At 38.4% G+C, this 12,155-nt stretch overlaps 1 protein-coding gene across 2 annotated transcripts in view; it reads left to right on the forward strand.

Moving 5' to 3' along the window:
- RNF150 (ring finger protein 150) overlaps nt 1-12,155 on the forward strand; it is a 285,623-nt gene that overhangs the window by 171,034 nt on the left and 102,434 nt on the right. For both annotated transcript variants that reach the window (XM_055549671.1, XM_055549672.1), the window contains exon 2: nt 3,019-3,269. In XM_055549671.1, the coding sequence (XP_055405646.1) occupies nt 3,019-3,269 (251 nt within the window). The remainder of the gene's footprint in view (nt 1-3,018; nt 3,270-12,155) is intronic.

Consider the following 12,155-nt stretch of genomic DNA (forward strand, 5'->3'; position numbering starts at 1 on the left):
CATTAGCCCTAGAAATTCATTATGAACATTGAAAATGAATAAGGTTGAGGTCCACATGAAAAGAACTGCTCTGTTTCCATTTTCAGTCTTTTCGAGCAGATATCATATATCATGAAAGTGCGGCAGTGGATAAACAACACAGGTAGTGCAACTGAGCACTTAAGTTTAAAATAAGTGCCTTAAAATAGCAAATTATACCTTACAGGAAAAAAAGATGTTTCCTTGTGTCCTGAAAGTGGGTGATGGGTAATTTAAAACTTTTCAGATATCCAAAATTTGGTTACCTATTTTTAACATGCTGAACTGAAGTTTGGAAAAAACCTGTCCAGTTTCAAAGCCCAATCCTTCACTATCAGGCTCTGTGATCTCTCTTTTTTATAAATGATCTCTTAATATAAATAGATAATAGGAATATTGTAAGGAGGGAAATTACTAAGAGGCTACCAAATAGTAAATATGTTAAAAGCACCACAGCTAAAAGAGCCAAAAGATAGATCCACCTTACAATAAAAAAAAAAAAATCCAAAAATAGACCCCAGTATGTCTGAGAATTTAGGAAAAAAACAAATTGCATCCTGTCTGTCTCCTCTCTGCCCATCACATTAAATGCGGTGGTGTTATTGAGCCACACTCAGATTGCTCAAGATTTAAATGTAAAAAGTAGAACTACATTTAATGTATAGCTGAAAGAAATTTTAGATGAATATTTCTATCATCTTTGGTGAAGAAGAGCTTCCTTCACAGAGAATCAAAAGTAGAAGTCATAAAGGAATATATTGATGAAATTTGACTACTAAAAAGAGTGAAATTGGTCTAAATATGACCGTGCGTGAGTGCTAAGTTGCTTCAGTCATGTCCGATTCTGTGTGACCCGATGGACTGTAGCCTGCCAGGCTCCTCTGTCCATGGGATTCTCCAAAGTCTGAGCATACAAAGTCTTACATAAATAACCCCAAGACCTCATCTCCAAAAAGAAGAACAGTCTCATTCTGGAACCTTGAATAGACTCACTTGAAAAATATATAAAGTAAAAAAAAAAAAAAATCAAGTGAAAACTTATGATCTATCACTGAGTAAATATCTACAGTGTGGCTCCAGTACTGGGGTGAACTTCACCAGGCCAGATTAGTCCAGTATGCAGAGAAGATCATATTTCTATAGAGCCAAAACCTGCCAGAAGCTCTGATTCCTCACAGAACCTCAGACCACATACAGCCATTAGCCAAAGTAAACATGACGAGAGAACGAGCATCAGGATTGTCAGTAAATTCTGCAAAGTTGAAATCTAAGCCATCGGTTTCAGTAATTCCCAGAAAGAACGGCCAAATCTAAACACTGTGTAATTCTGTGATTTTTACAGTTGAGCCAGTGCAAAGGTTTCAGGAATTTAAAAAATCATATAACTGATGTCTCATACATAGACACCTTTGTATCTAGCTAGCTTTTAAAAATATTCATTTGGCCTAAGTGAAATACCATCAAGGAATTTAGGATGGAAAAACCGCCTAGAGATCAAGGTCAAGAGAAAGCCCTAAATAGCTTCTAAGAAACTTGCAACACCCTGAACAAATATAATCTGGTAATTCTGTCTCACTGACTGACCTCAGTGCATGGATAAGGCCAGCTTTAAGCAGCTGAAGGGGTGTTTAATTCTCTCCAGAACCTACATCCTAATTGCAAGTTTGCAGTTTAATTTGTAGTGACCTCAAGTAATAGGGCATTTCCGTGTGGAAACGGGGCCCATGAAGAACATTGTAGGATGGATTGGAGTTGAGGTACTCCCTGAAAACTAACCTAGGGATTGTTATTCTCATCTGAGCGTCAGCCACTAGTGACATGTTGAGTTGGCTCATTTGGAGTTGATATCATTATCTTTACCAAAGACCCCTTACAGAAGCCTCTGAACTCCTCACCAAGAGGCTGTGCCTCAGAGTGTCATGAGGAGAAGGGAAAATGACCCAGATATCTCAGACTGAAGAAGGGTACCACTTTTGCTTCAAACTGTCCAATAAACCGGGGCTCCGCAGTAAGAGTATTTGAGAGTGGAGATGAAACCACCCTGGAATGATCTGTACAGTTTCTCTCCTGTCTTTGCTTGGCATGAGGATACACAAACTGTTTACATTGAATTAGGTAAAATAAGCAGAAGATAATCCTGAGACTGTTATTTTATGTTGGCAGGTCATATTAGAGCTTGTTAAGAAAACTTGTTTAGCAGAAACAGATTCACAGATATAGAAAACACACTTGTGGTTATCAAAGGGGAGACAGAAGTGGGCAGGGACAAATTAGGGGTATGGTATTAACTAATTATTATGTATAAAGCAGATAAACAGCAAAGACATATAGTGTAACACAGGGAATTATAGCCGTTATCTTAATAACTCACAATGGAATGTAAGCTACAAAAATTCTGACTCACGATGCTATGTACCTAAAATTAACAATATTATAAATCAACTATACTTTAATAAAAAGAAAAATCTGCTTTGTGATTGCTTTGGATATTGTAGGAGAAGCCTGTCTTGGAAATGATTAATAGAAGTCTATGACTGAGTGCTCCTAGTGTCTGTGAAGGGGAAGGAGAGAACTCACAGACAGATGGTTTAAAACTGGGTATTTTATCCTTTGCCATGGGGCACAAAGTACCTTTTCCCCTCTGTGGAGTGACTGTGAAATGCAACGTAGAACTGTAAACTGGGCTGGTTGGGAGGGTCCATCTTTCCTGGACCAGGGCCAACACCACGTTGGGGAGCTAGAAAGGAGCAGGATCATGACCTTGCTGGTACCAAAAACAGCATTTGTTTTAGGTTCTTTTCTCATCTGTAAGACAGCAGCATCCCACAGTAGCTGAAGAAAGGAAAATTCACCTCCATTTCTGGCTGGGAATTAGACCTGGCTATCTGGTCCGGCACAGACTCATTGAAAGAAGTACCATTATTTGATGCATGTTATTCTGTTCAGACACTTTCCGGTGATCTTCTCTTTCATCCCCTTACACTTGTCCTCTCACAACAGGTGTCGAGGACATCGTGGCAATCATGATCCCTGAGCCCAAGGGGAAGGAGATAGTAAGCCTGCTGGAGAGAAACATCACTGTGACCATGTACATCACCATCGGGACCCGGAACTTGCAGAAATATGTGAGCCGCACCTCGGTCGTGTTTGTGTCCATCTCCTTCATCGTGCTCATGATCATTTCCCTTGCCTGGCTGGTCTTCTACTATATCCAGAGGTTTCGATATGCAAATGCCAGGGACAGGAACCAGGTGAGTAGCAGAAAGTTACACAAGAAAAAAAAAAAAAAAACTTAAAAATTATTACCAAAGTAAGACATGATTGTGTAAACTTTGGAGATCACAGAAAATGCCATGACCAAAACCAAACTTACCCTACAATGCCCCTACTCAAGATCAACACTGTTAACATTTGCTGCAGAGGTTTTCAGGTCTTTTCCAGGTATACGTATTTTAATGTCTTGCTAACATTGTTCTGTAACACGGAGATACTTTGTCCCACATTCCTATTGCTCATTTGTAGGACAGTTTACTATTTAGACAGTGGCTCAGTTGATGAAGAATCAGCCTATGATGCAGAAGACCCGGGTTCAGTCCCTCAGTCGGGAAGACCCCTGGAGAAGGAAATGGCAACCCACTCCAGTATTCTTGCCTGGGAAATCCCATGCACAGAGGAGCCCAGCTCGCTGTAGTCTATGGGGTTGCAAGAATCAGACATGATTTAGCGATTAAACCACCAGACACAAATAAAGGGGAGAAGAGGACAAGAGCTAAGATTATGCTAATTGTATCAGTATAATGTGGTAAGAGCCAGAATTTCCTCCTTGAGAACAGAAAGAAACAAAAATAAATAAGTAAAAGATACTTTTAAAGCAATAAATTTTGGAACAGGTAAAGCATACTCTTAGGATAAAATGCAAAAGGTATAACCCAGGTCCCCCACATCACTGGCAGATAGATTCTTTGACATTTGAGCTACCTGGGAAGCCCAACATGGTATACAATGAAAAGTAGTTATATTCCCATGGCTGCCCCTCAGTTATGCAGTTTTTCTCTCTGGAATATCTTCTCACCCAAGGAATTTTTTTTATGTGCTTACAAACACCTGTGTGTGTGTGTGTGTTTAAGCCAATAAGAGCACATATAAATCTGTACCAATATTTGTCACGTCATCCTAGAGATGAATTCCTATCAACACTCAATCCAAGCTGTCTTCTCATTTCTAATGACTGTATAGGCAGACTTTGGAGATCCAGTGGGTTTGATCCCTGACTGCTGCGATGAAGCAAATATCTCAGTAAAGCAAGTCGACAGGAATTTTTTGGTTTCCCAATGCACATAAAATTATGTTTATACAGTAGTCATGTCATTATATCCAAAAAAGTGTACATACCTTAATTTAAAATACTACCTAAAATGCTAACCGTTATCTGAATCTTCAGCATCATAATTTTTTTGCAATAATAACATCAAAGATCACTGACCACATATCACCATGACAAAATAGTAATAATAAACATTTGCAGTATTGTGAGAATTTCCAAAATATGACACAGAGATACGAAGAGCAAATGCTGTCAGAAAAATGGCACCGATGGACTTGCTCAATGCAGGATTGCCACAAGCCCTCAATTTATAAAATATACAACATCTGTGAAGCACAGTAAAATGACGTATGCCTGTATAATGTTTTATTTTCTGCATATACTACATTTATTTGTTGCTGCTGCTGCTGCTAAGTCGCTTCAGTCGTGGCCAACTCTGTGCGACCCCATGGACGGCAGCCCACCAGGCTCCCCCGTCCCTGGGATTCTCCAGGCAAGAACACTGGAGTGGGTTGCCATTTCCTTCTCCAATGCATGAAAGTGAAAAGTGAAAGTGAAGTCGCTCAGTCGTGCCTGAGTCTTAGCGACCGCATGGACTACAGCCCACCAAGCTCCCCCATCCATGGGATTCTCCAGGCAAACACACTGGAGTGGGTTGCCATTTCCTTCTCCAATTACATTTACTTAGCCAGCTCCTATCAATGAATGTGTTTTCCCTTACCAAAAAGCAAAACCGAGCACACACACACACAAATGTACATGTGACACAGTGCATTTGTGAGTGTATCTGTATGGTAAATTCTGAAAGTTTTATAGCTAGGGCAATGGTATGTGTATTTTACATTATAATGTGCTGTGCTTAGTCGCTCAGTCATGTCCAACTCTTTGTAACTCCATGGACTGTAGCCCATAGGGCTCCTCTGTCCATGGGATTCTCCAGGCAAGAATACTGGGCTGGGTTGCCATTCCCTTCTCCAGGGGATCTTCCCAACCCAGGGATCAAATTCAGGTCTCCCACATTGTAGAAGGATTCTTTACCATCTGAGCCACCAGGAAAGCCTTTAAACTATAATGGATACTGCCAAATTGTCTGCCAGAAAGGTTGAACCAATTTATACATGAACCAGCAATATAGTAATACTGATACTAATATAAACAACATTCGTGCAGTAGGATATTAATACTGCTTATACTAACATCTGGGGCTTCCCTGGTGGCTAGAGATGAAGAATCCGCCTGCCAATGAAGGAGACGCGGGTTTGATCCTAGGGTCAGGAAGACCCCCTGGAGAGGAAATGACAAGCCATTTCAATATTCTTGCCTGAAAAATCCCATGGACAAGGAGCCTGGCAAGCTATAGTGCGTGGGGTCACAAAGAGTTGAACACTACTTAGTGAGTAAACAACAAATACCAAATTATACAACAATATACTAATAACAAGCACTGTTTCCAGTATCCTCACCATATAAATGTTATGGCTTTTTTCGTTGTTTATGATTTAATAAGATAAAAATGGCATCACATGTTGCTGATCACAAGTTCCATTAAATAGAAAAAGTTATTTTTTTTTCTATGAAGTATCTGCTTATATTATTAGACCACTTTTCAGTTGAGTTATTGGTCACATTGACTGATGTGTATAAGCTCTTTACTGGTCAGAGTAGTTAATTCTTTGTGGAACTGCTACAGATTCCATGTTTTTCCTCTAAACTTATCATTGTCTCCGATGTATATTTGGGGTTTGGGGCCATGCAGAAATTTGGGGGTATTACATAACTGAATCTACCAATTTTTTATAGCTCCCAAGTTTAATATCATAAGATCTTCCATAGTCCAAGATTATAGAAAAACAGTATTTCATCCACTGCTTTTTTTTCACTTTCACGATTAAAACTCTAATCTACAGAGAACTTATTTTGACTTAAAGAATCAAGTACAGAGCCAATGTTATTTTTTTTTCAGATTGCCTACTGGTTTTTGTAACTGGTGTTTATTGAATAATTAATCTTTTCCTTCTCATATGCAGAACCTCCCCCATTTAGCATATATTAAAGCTCCATATGTGGTTCTGTTTCTACGCTCTATAAAATGTAGCTTTAATCTGTCTTTTCACATTCTGATACCATACTCTTTTGAATATTTTAGCACCAAACTATGCCTCGTATCTGTTCATGCTCATCTTCTTTTATTGCTCTGTCTTCGCTTTTTTCATGTGTATCTTTGTATGAATTTAGAATCACTTTAAGCTAGTTTTTTTAATTTATAGAATAATTTAGGAATCTATAATGTAATGATGTTGAATCTTCCTATCTAAGAATGATATGTTTTCCCTTTATCTAACTATTCTTTTTATTCCCTAATAGCATTTTAAATATCCTCATTTAATCTTGTACATAAGAAATGTTTATTCCTAGTTCAGTGTGTTGCAATTATAAATGAAATCTTTTTAATATGGGAAGGCTTTCGATTTTTGTTTATTTTGCATATTACTATAATTTAGTAATTTATTTATTCAGTAATTTATTATTTAAAATTTTATTGTCTTAAAAGTGATATTATGTAGTATATATTAAATACAGGCATGTTATATGAGCTCTCGATATATTTATATATATAATCTTCTTAATAACCTTATAGTAGATAATTTTATTGTCCCCATTTTACAGAGAAGGAAACAGAAAGTTTAAATAACTAGCCCAAGGTCACACAGCTAGTTATAATTTAATAGAGACAGCAGTTGAACCAATATCACAGCTTCAGAGCATATGCTCTTAACCAGTGCATTATAGTGTTTGTAATGGTTTGAATTAGTCTACCAGGACTACACTAATAATATGCAGTCAATGGTAATATATTACTTCTTTCAAATTTTCAACCTCCTTTTTTCTTCTGTTGCCTAACTTCACTGACTTGTGTCTCTAGAACCAACTAAAGTAATAGTGGTAATAGTGAGCATACTACTCTTCATTCAGTATTTATGGGAGCATTCTGAGTTTAATGGATTGTTTTTATCATTTCTCAATTTTATTATTTCCCCATGCAGTCTTCTAGGTCGAGATATATATTTACCATGTTATGCAAATGTAGACATAGTCCTATTTTATTCAGAGTTTTAATCAGGAATGTATTTTTAATTTTAACAAATGCCTTTCAACAGCGATAGTTCTGACTTTTCTCTTTTGATCTATTAATAGTAGTTTAAATTAACGGATTTCCTAATATTGAGCTGTCTTGAATTTTCAGTACATAACTAATCTTCTAATGTGTGCTGAATTGTTTTGTTCATACCTTATTTAGTGCATTATTTACTTTTTACCTTGATATTTGCATGTGAGATTTGCCTGTAGCTTACCTTTTAAATTTGTATTTATGTATGTATTTTTGAGACTGTCGGGTCTTCGTTGCTCTGTGTGGACTTCGTCTAGTTGCAGTTAGTTGGGCACTCCTCTTTCTTTGTTGCATTACTCTCATTACAGGCTTCTCATTGTGGTGGCTTCTCTTGTCGTGGAGCACAGCTCTAGGAGCACCAGCTTCAGCAGGCAAGCTCAATAGCTGCAACTCATGGGCTCTAGAGCGCTGGCTCAGTATTTGTGATGTCCAGGCTTAGTTGCTTCGTGGCATAAGGGATCTTTCCGGACCAGGGATCGAACCCATGTGCCCTGCATTGGCAGGTGGATTCTTATCCACTGCGCCACCAGAGAAGTCACGATTTACATTTTGTCATGTTTAGGCAATAGTGCTACTGATTTATTAAGAAGAATTTGGAGATTTTGTTCCATTTTCTTTAGTTGGGTTGTAGTGTCCAACATGGCAGTCACTAATCATGTGTGACTATTTAAATTAATTGTAATAAAATTAAATTTAAAATTGTGTTCCTCAGTCATACTAGCTACATTTCCAGTTGCTTCTGGATGGCAGGGCATAGATAGGACATTTTCATCATCATGGCAAGTCCTGTAGGATGGCCTAATTCTAGAACCTTTTAAAGAGTGTTAGAATTAGGTTAAAAGCATCTGCCTGCAATGCGGGAGACCCGGATTTGATCCCTGGGTCAGGAAGATCCCCTGGAGAAGGAAATGGCAACCCACTCCAGTATTCTTGCCTGGAGAATCCCATGGATGGAGGAGCCTGGTGGGCTACAGTCCATGAGGTCGCAAAGAGTCGGACACGACTGAGTGACATCACTTCACTTCACTTAATGTATTATAGGGCTTCCATGATAGTTGGTAAAGAATCCGCCTGCAATGCAGGAGACCCCAGTTCGATTCCTGGATGGAGAAATCCCCTGGAGAAGAGATAGACTACCCACTCCAGTATTCTTGGGCTTCCCTTGTGGCTCAACTGGTAAAGAATCCACCTGCAATGCAGGAGACCTGGGTTTGATCCCTGGGTTGGGAAGGTCCAACTGGAAAAGGGAAGAGCTACTCACTCCAGTATTCTGGCCTGGAGAATTCCATTAACTGTATAGGCCACGGGGTCACAAAGAGTCGGACACAACTGAGCGACTTTCACTTCACTAACGTGTTTTAGATTTTTTGGTAAGCCAATAAATTCAAAGTTGTTTTAGGAGGACAACTCTTTTGACTTTCTATTTATTTTATGAAAACTCATCTGTTTAAATTTTCTATAGAATCTGGAACAATTTTTTAAACATTTTTATTGCTTTTTTTGACTTTCAAAATGATGCATGTTTATTCTAAAAATTTGGCAAGCAGAAAAATACTAAAAGAAAACAAATCACTCATCACCCTACTGACTTGTTAACACTTAAGAACATTACCTTCCAGACTTTTAATTCCATATGTATACATATATTCAGTAAATTGTTGTCATATGTGTGTTATAGATGCATGAGATACAGACACACGTTAGACATATACATTTGTGTGGTTTTTTTATTAAATGGTGAGCATTTCCTCCATCATTAAGTAATAGTTAAAAGATGATTTTTAGTAGCTACATAGTAGTCAGGTTCTACCTCTTAACAAAAGTGGGCAAGTTATTTTATGCTTTAGTTTTCTAAACTAAAAAGGAATATGCTTCTTTTTTTAGTTATAGTGAGGATTAAATGGCTTAATGTGTCTTATATTTTAAGATCCCTGAGCATAACTACTCACTTACAGAGCTCTCAATGAATGGTATCATTATTACCATCATATAAATTCCATAACCATTACATACAGTTCCAACTTTGATACTTTTACTGAATATTCTTGAATTTAAGTGGATACATTACCAGTTAGACACAAGGCAGTGAAACTAGATATGGAACAAAAAATAAGTTCAGTTCCACTGGTTCCTAAAGGTTACATTTGAAGAACCTGTACAAATATAAATCAGTTATCACAAAGATACTTACCAGCTGATCCAACAGTGATAGAGATGGTGCCCCTATCTTTTTGAGTCTAGAGATAATCCAAGCAGTCTCTGGGAAATTGAGGCAAGGATGAAACTTTTAGTCTTGAATTAGTTGAGTAACTGTTTCCAATGCTAGTTCTCTTTGTGCAGGTAGATATAGATTGCATTTCTGTCTTGACATGTGCAACTCTGTGACGTATGTGAAAAGGAAATTAGAATGGATGGCATGAAGTGGATGAGGTTTAAGTTTTTACTCTGCTCCCTGTTTATTAACTTTCCTTGAATTACAGGATGCTACCTTTGGTTCACTAAGTGAATTTGGATCATGCTGAAAACAGTATTTCTTGATCAAAATAGACATCATACTTTAGCCCTTTTACGAATGAAATAAGGATCTATTATTTCCCTTAGACAAATATTTCTCTTTTGATGGGGAGTGCTTCGTTCCAGTCAACAGAAAGTTACAGCTGTTTGAGCTATAGCTTTAGTAAGCATCAGGTAAACTGAAGTCATTTATTTTTACAGAAGCATTATTGGCCTTTCCAAAAAGAGGAACTCTCAGGTTAGATGTTGACTCACAGTCTAAAATGGACTATCAAAGGCATTAATGTTACATTGGTGAAGTATCTAGCCATTCCGGTATGTAATTGAGAGACTGAACTTGAAGTAGCCAGCAGCACACCTCAGTCTCTGCCTGGCTTGGTGCAGGTCACACTTAGAGGAAAGTCACCATCGTCTTACATGATCATTAGCCCTTTCAGATCATTTCACTGTAGCTTCCCATGGAGTAAGATTTGCGAGATGTTCTTTATGGTAGTAACGTCACTGCAGCGTCTTTAAGATGATGACATGGAGGATTAGGGCCACGACTTGAAATGGAGAGGGAGACTTGACTGGTGTGGCATGTTTCCTAAAGAAACTGTACCAAGATGGTGCTAGTGTGTGGTGATAGTTAAAGACACAGCTTTGTAGTCAGATGGATCTGGACGGCAATCTTTGGCAGTTTCTAGTTGTGTGATCTTGTTTGGATCCTTACCTTTCTGTCCCTAGATTTCCTCACGTGTAAGCTGGGAATGATCATAGGTCATCCCCACAGGCTTGATGCAAGGACCCAATGAAAAAATGCATGTAGGTTATCAGAGAGTTGTTAACAAGATTGCATTTTTTGGAATATAGAAAGGTTTATTGCAGGGCTGGTCAAGGAGAATGGGTGGCTCATGCTCAAAAAAAACCCCAACCTGGGTTGTCTTTAATGGGTAAACCATCTCTTAGAAAACAGTATTTCCCTCCCAAATTTAAATAGGCAAGTTCTTACATAACTCACATATAGTTAAGTCTGGATAGGGGCTTGGTGTCCCAGGTGACACAGTTTGAAATAAAATGGAATTATTTTTCTGGAGTTATGGGGAAAGTAGGACATATCAATAGACTACAGAGAAAAAAACCTGGCGTTCTTGGAAAATACCTTCCCATGCAACAGTGTGTTTTAATTCACAATAACAGTGTGCACACTGTTTTTAGAAAAAGGCAAAAATAAAAGTGTTCATTTAAAAGTAAGTGTTTGCCACCCCCGCTTCAGACTCTTTGTCAACTTCCCTCCCTCTAGCTCTTCCCAGAGGAAACAAGCCTTAGCACTTCCATTTCTATGCTTCCAGAAGTTTCTGTGTCTATAAATAAGAAAAGTTCCTTTCCACATTTATTATTATACATACACAAGGACTCTGCCTTCACATGGCAATATATTATAGGGACATCACAGGAAATACACATAAAAACAGATGTGAGCCCACTTGGAGGACAGCAGGAATCAGGATAACAGGTGATGGGTTCGGACTAGAGTGAGCGAGATGGAGAAGCCAGATGGGCATCAAATTAGGGCAATATTTTGAAATTCCATGGATTTGATGTAGCATATAAACCAGTTATCCTAGTTTATACCTGCTATACTAGCCTTGTGCTTCCCAGATGGCGCTAGTGATAAAAATCCCACCTGCCAATGCAGGATACAGAAGAGACATAGGTTTAGGCCCTGGGTGGGGAAGAGCCCCTGGAGGAGGACATGGCAACCACTCCAGTATTCTTGCCTGGAGAACCCCATGGACAGAGGAGCCTGGTGAGCGACAGTCCGTAGGGTTGTAAAGAGTCAGACAGGACTGAAGTGACTTGGCACATACGCACGTACTAACCTAATTATTAATAACCCACCCATTTTATTCTCACAAGTGTTCCAGTTTAGATAATAATCATATGGTTATCTTATGTGTGAGGGAAACCAAAGAATCAAGGGTACAATTAGGTCAGTTCCTATAACATTAACTGAAACAGCAAAAGCAGAAAAAGAGGTCCAGAAGGGCCAGAGAAGCCAGAAATGGGATATGGAGATAATAAACTGTAGAAGCCAACACAATGTTGTAAATCAGCTATACTTTAATTTTTAAAAACAAGCAGATACTA

Source organism: Bubalus kerabau, chromosome 16 (assembly GCF_029407905.1).
Source record: "Bubalus kerabau isolate K-KA32 ecotype Philippines breed swamp buffalo chromosome 16, PCC_UOA_SB_1v2, whole genome shotgun sequence".
Taxonomy (NCBI): domain Eukaryota; kingdom Metazoa; phylum Chordata; class Mammalia; order Artiodactyla; family Bovidae; genus Bubalus; species Bubalus kerabau.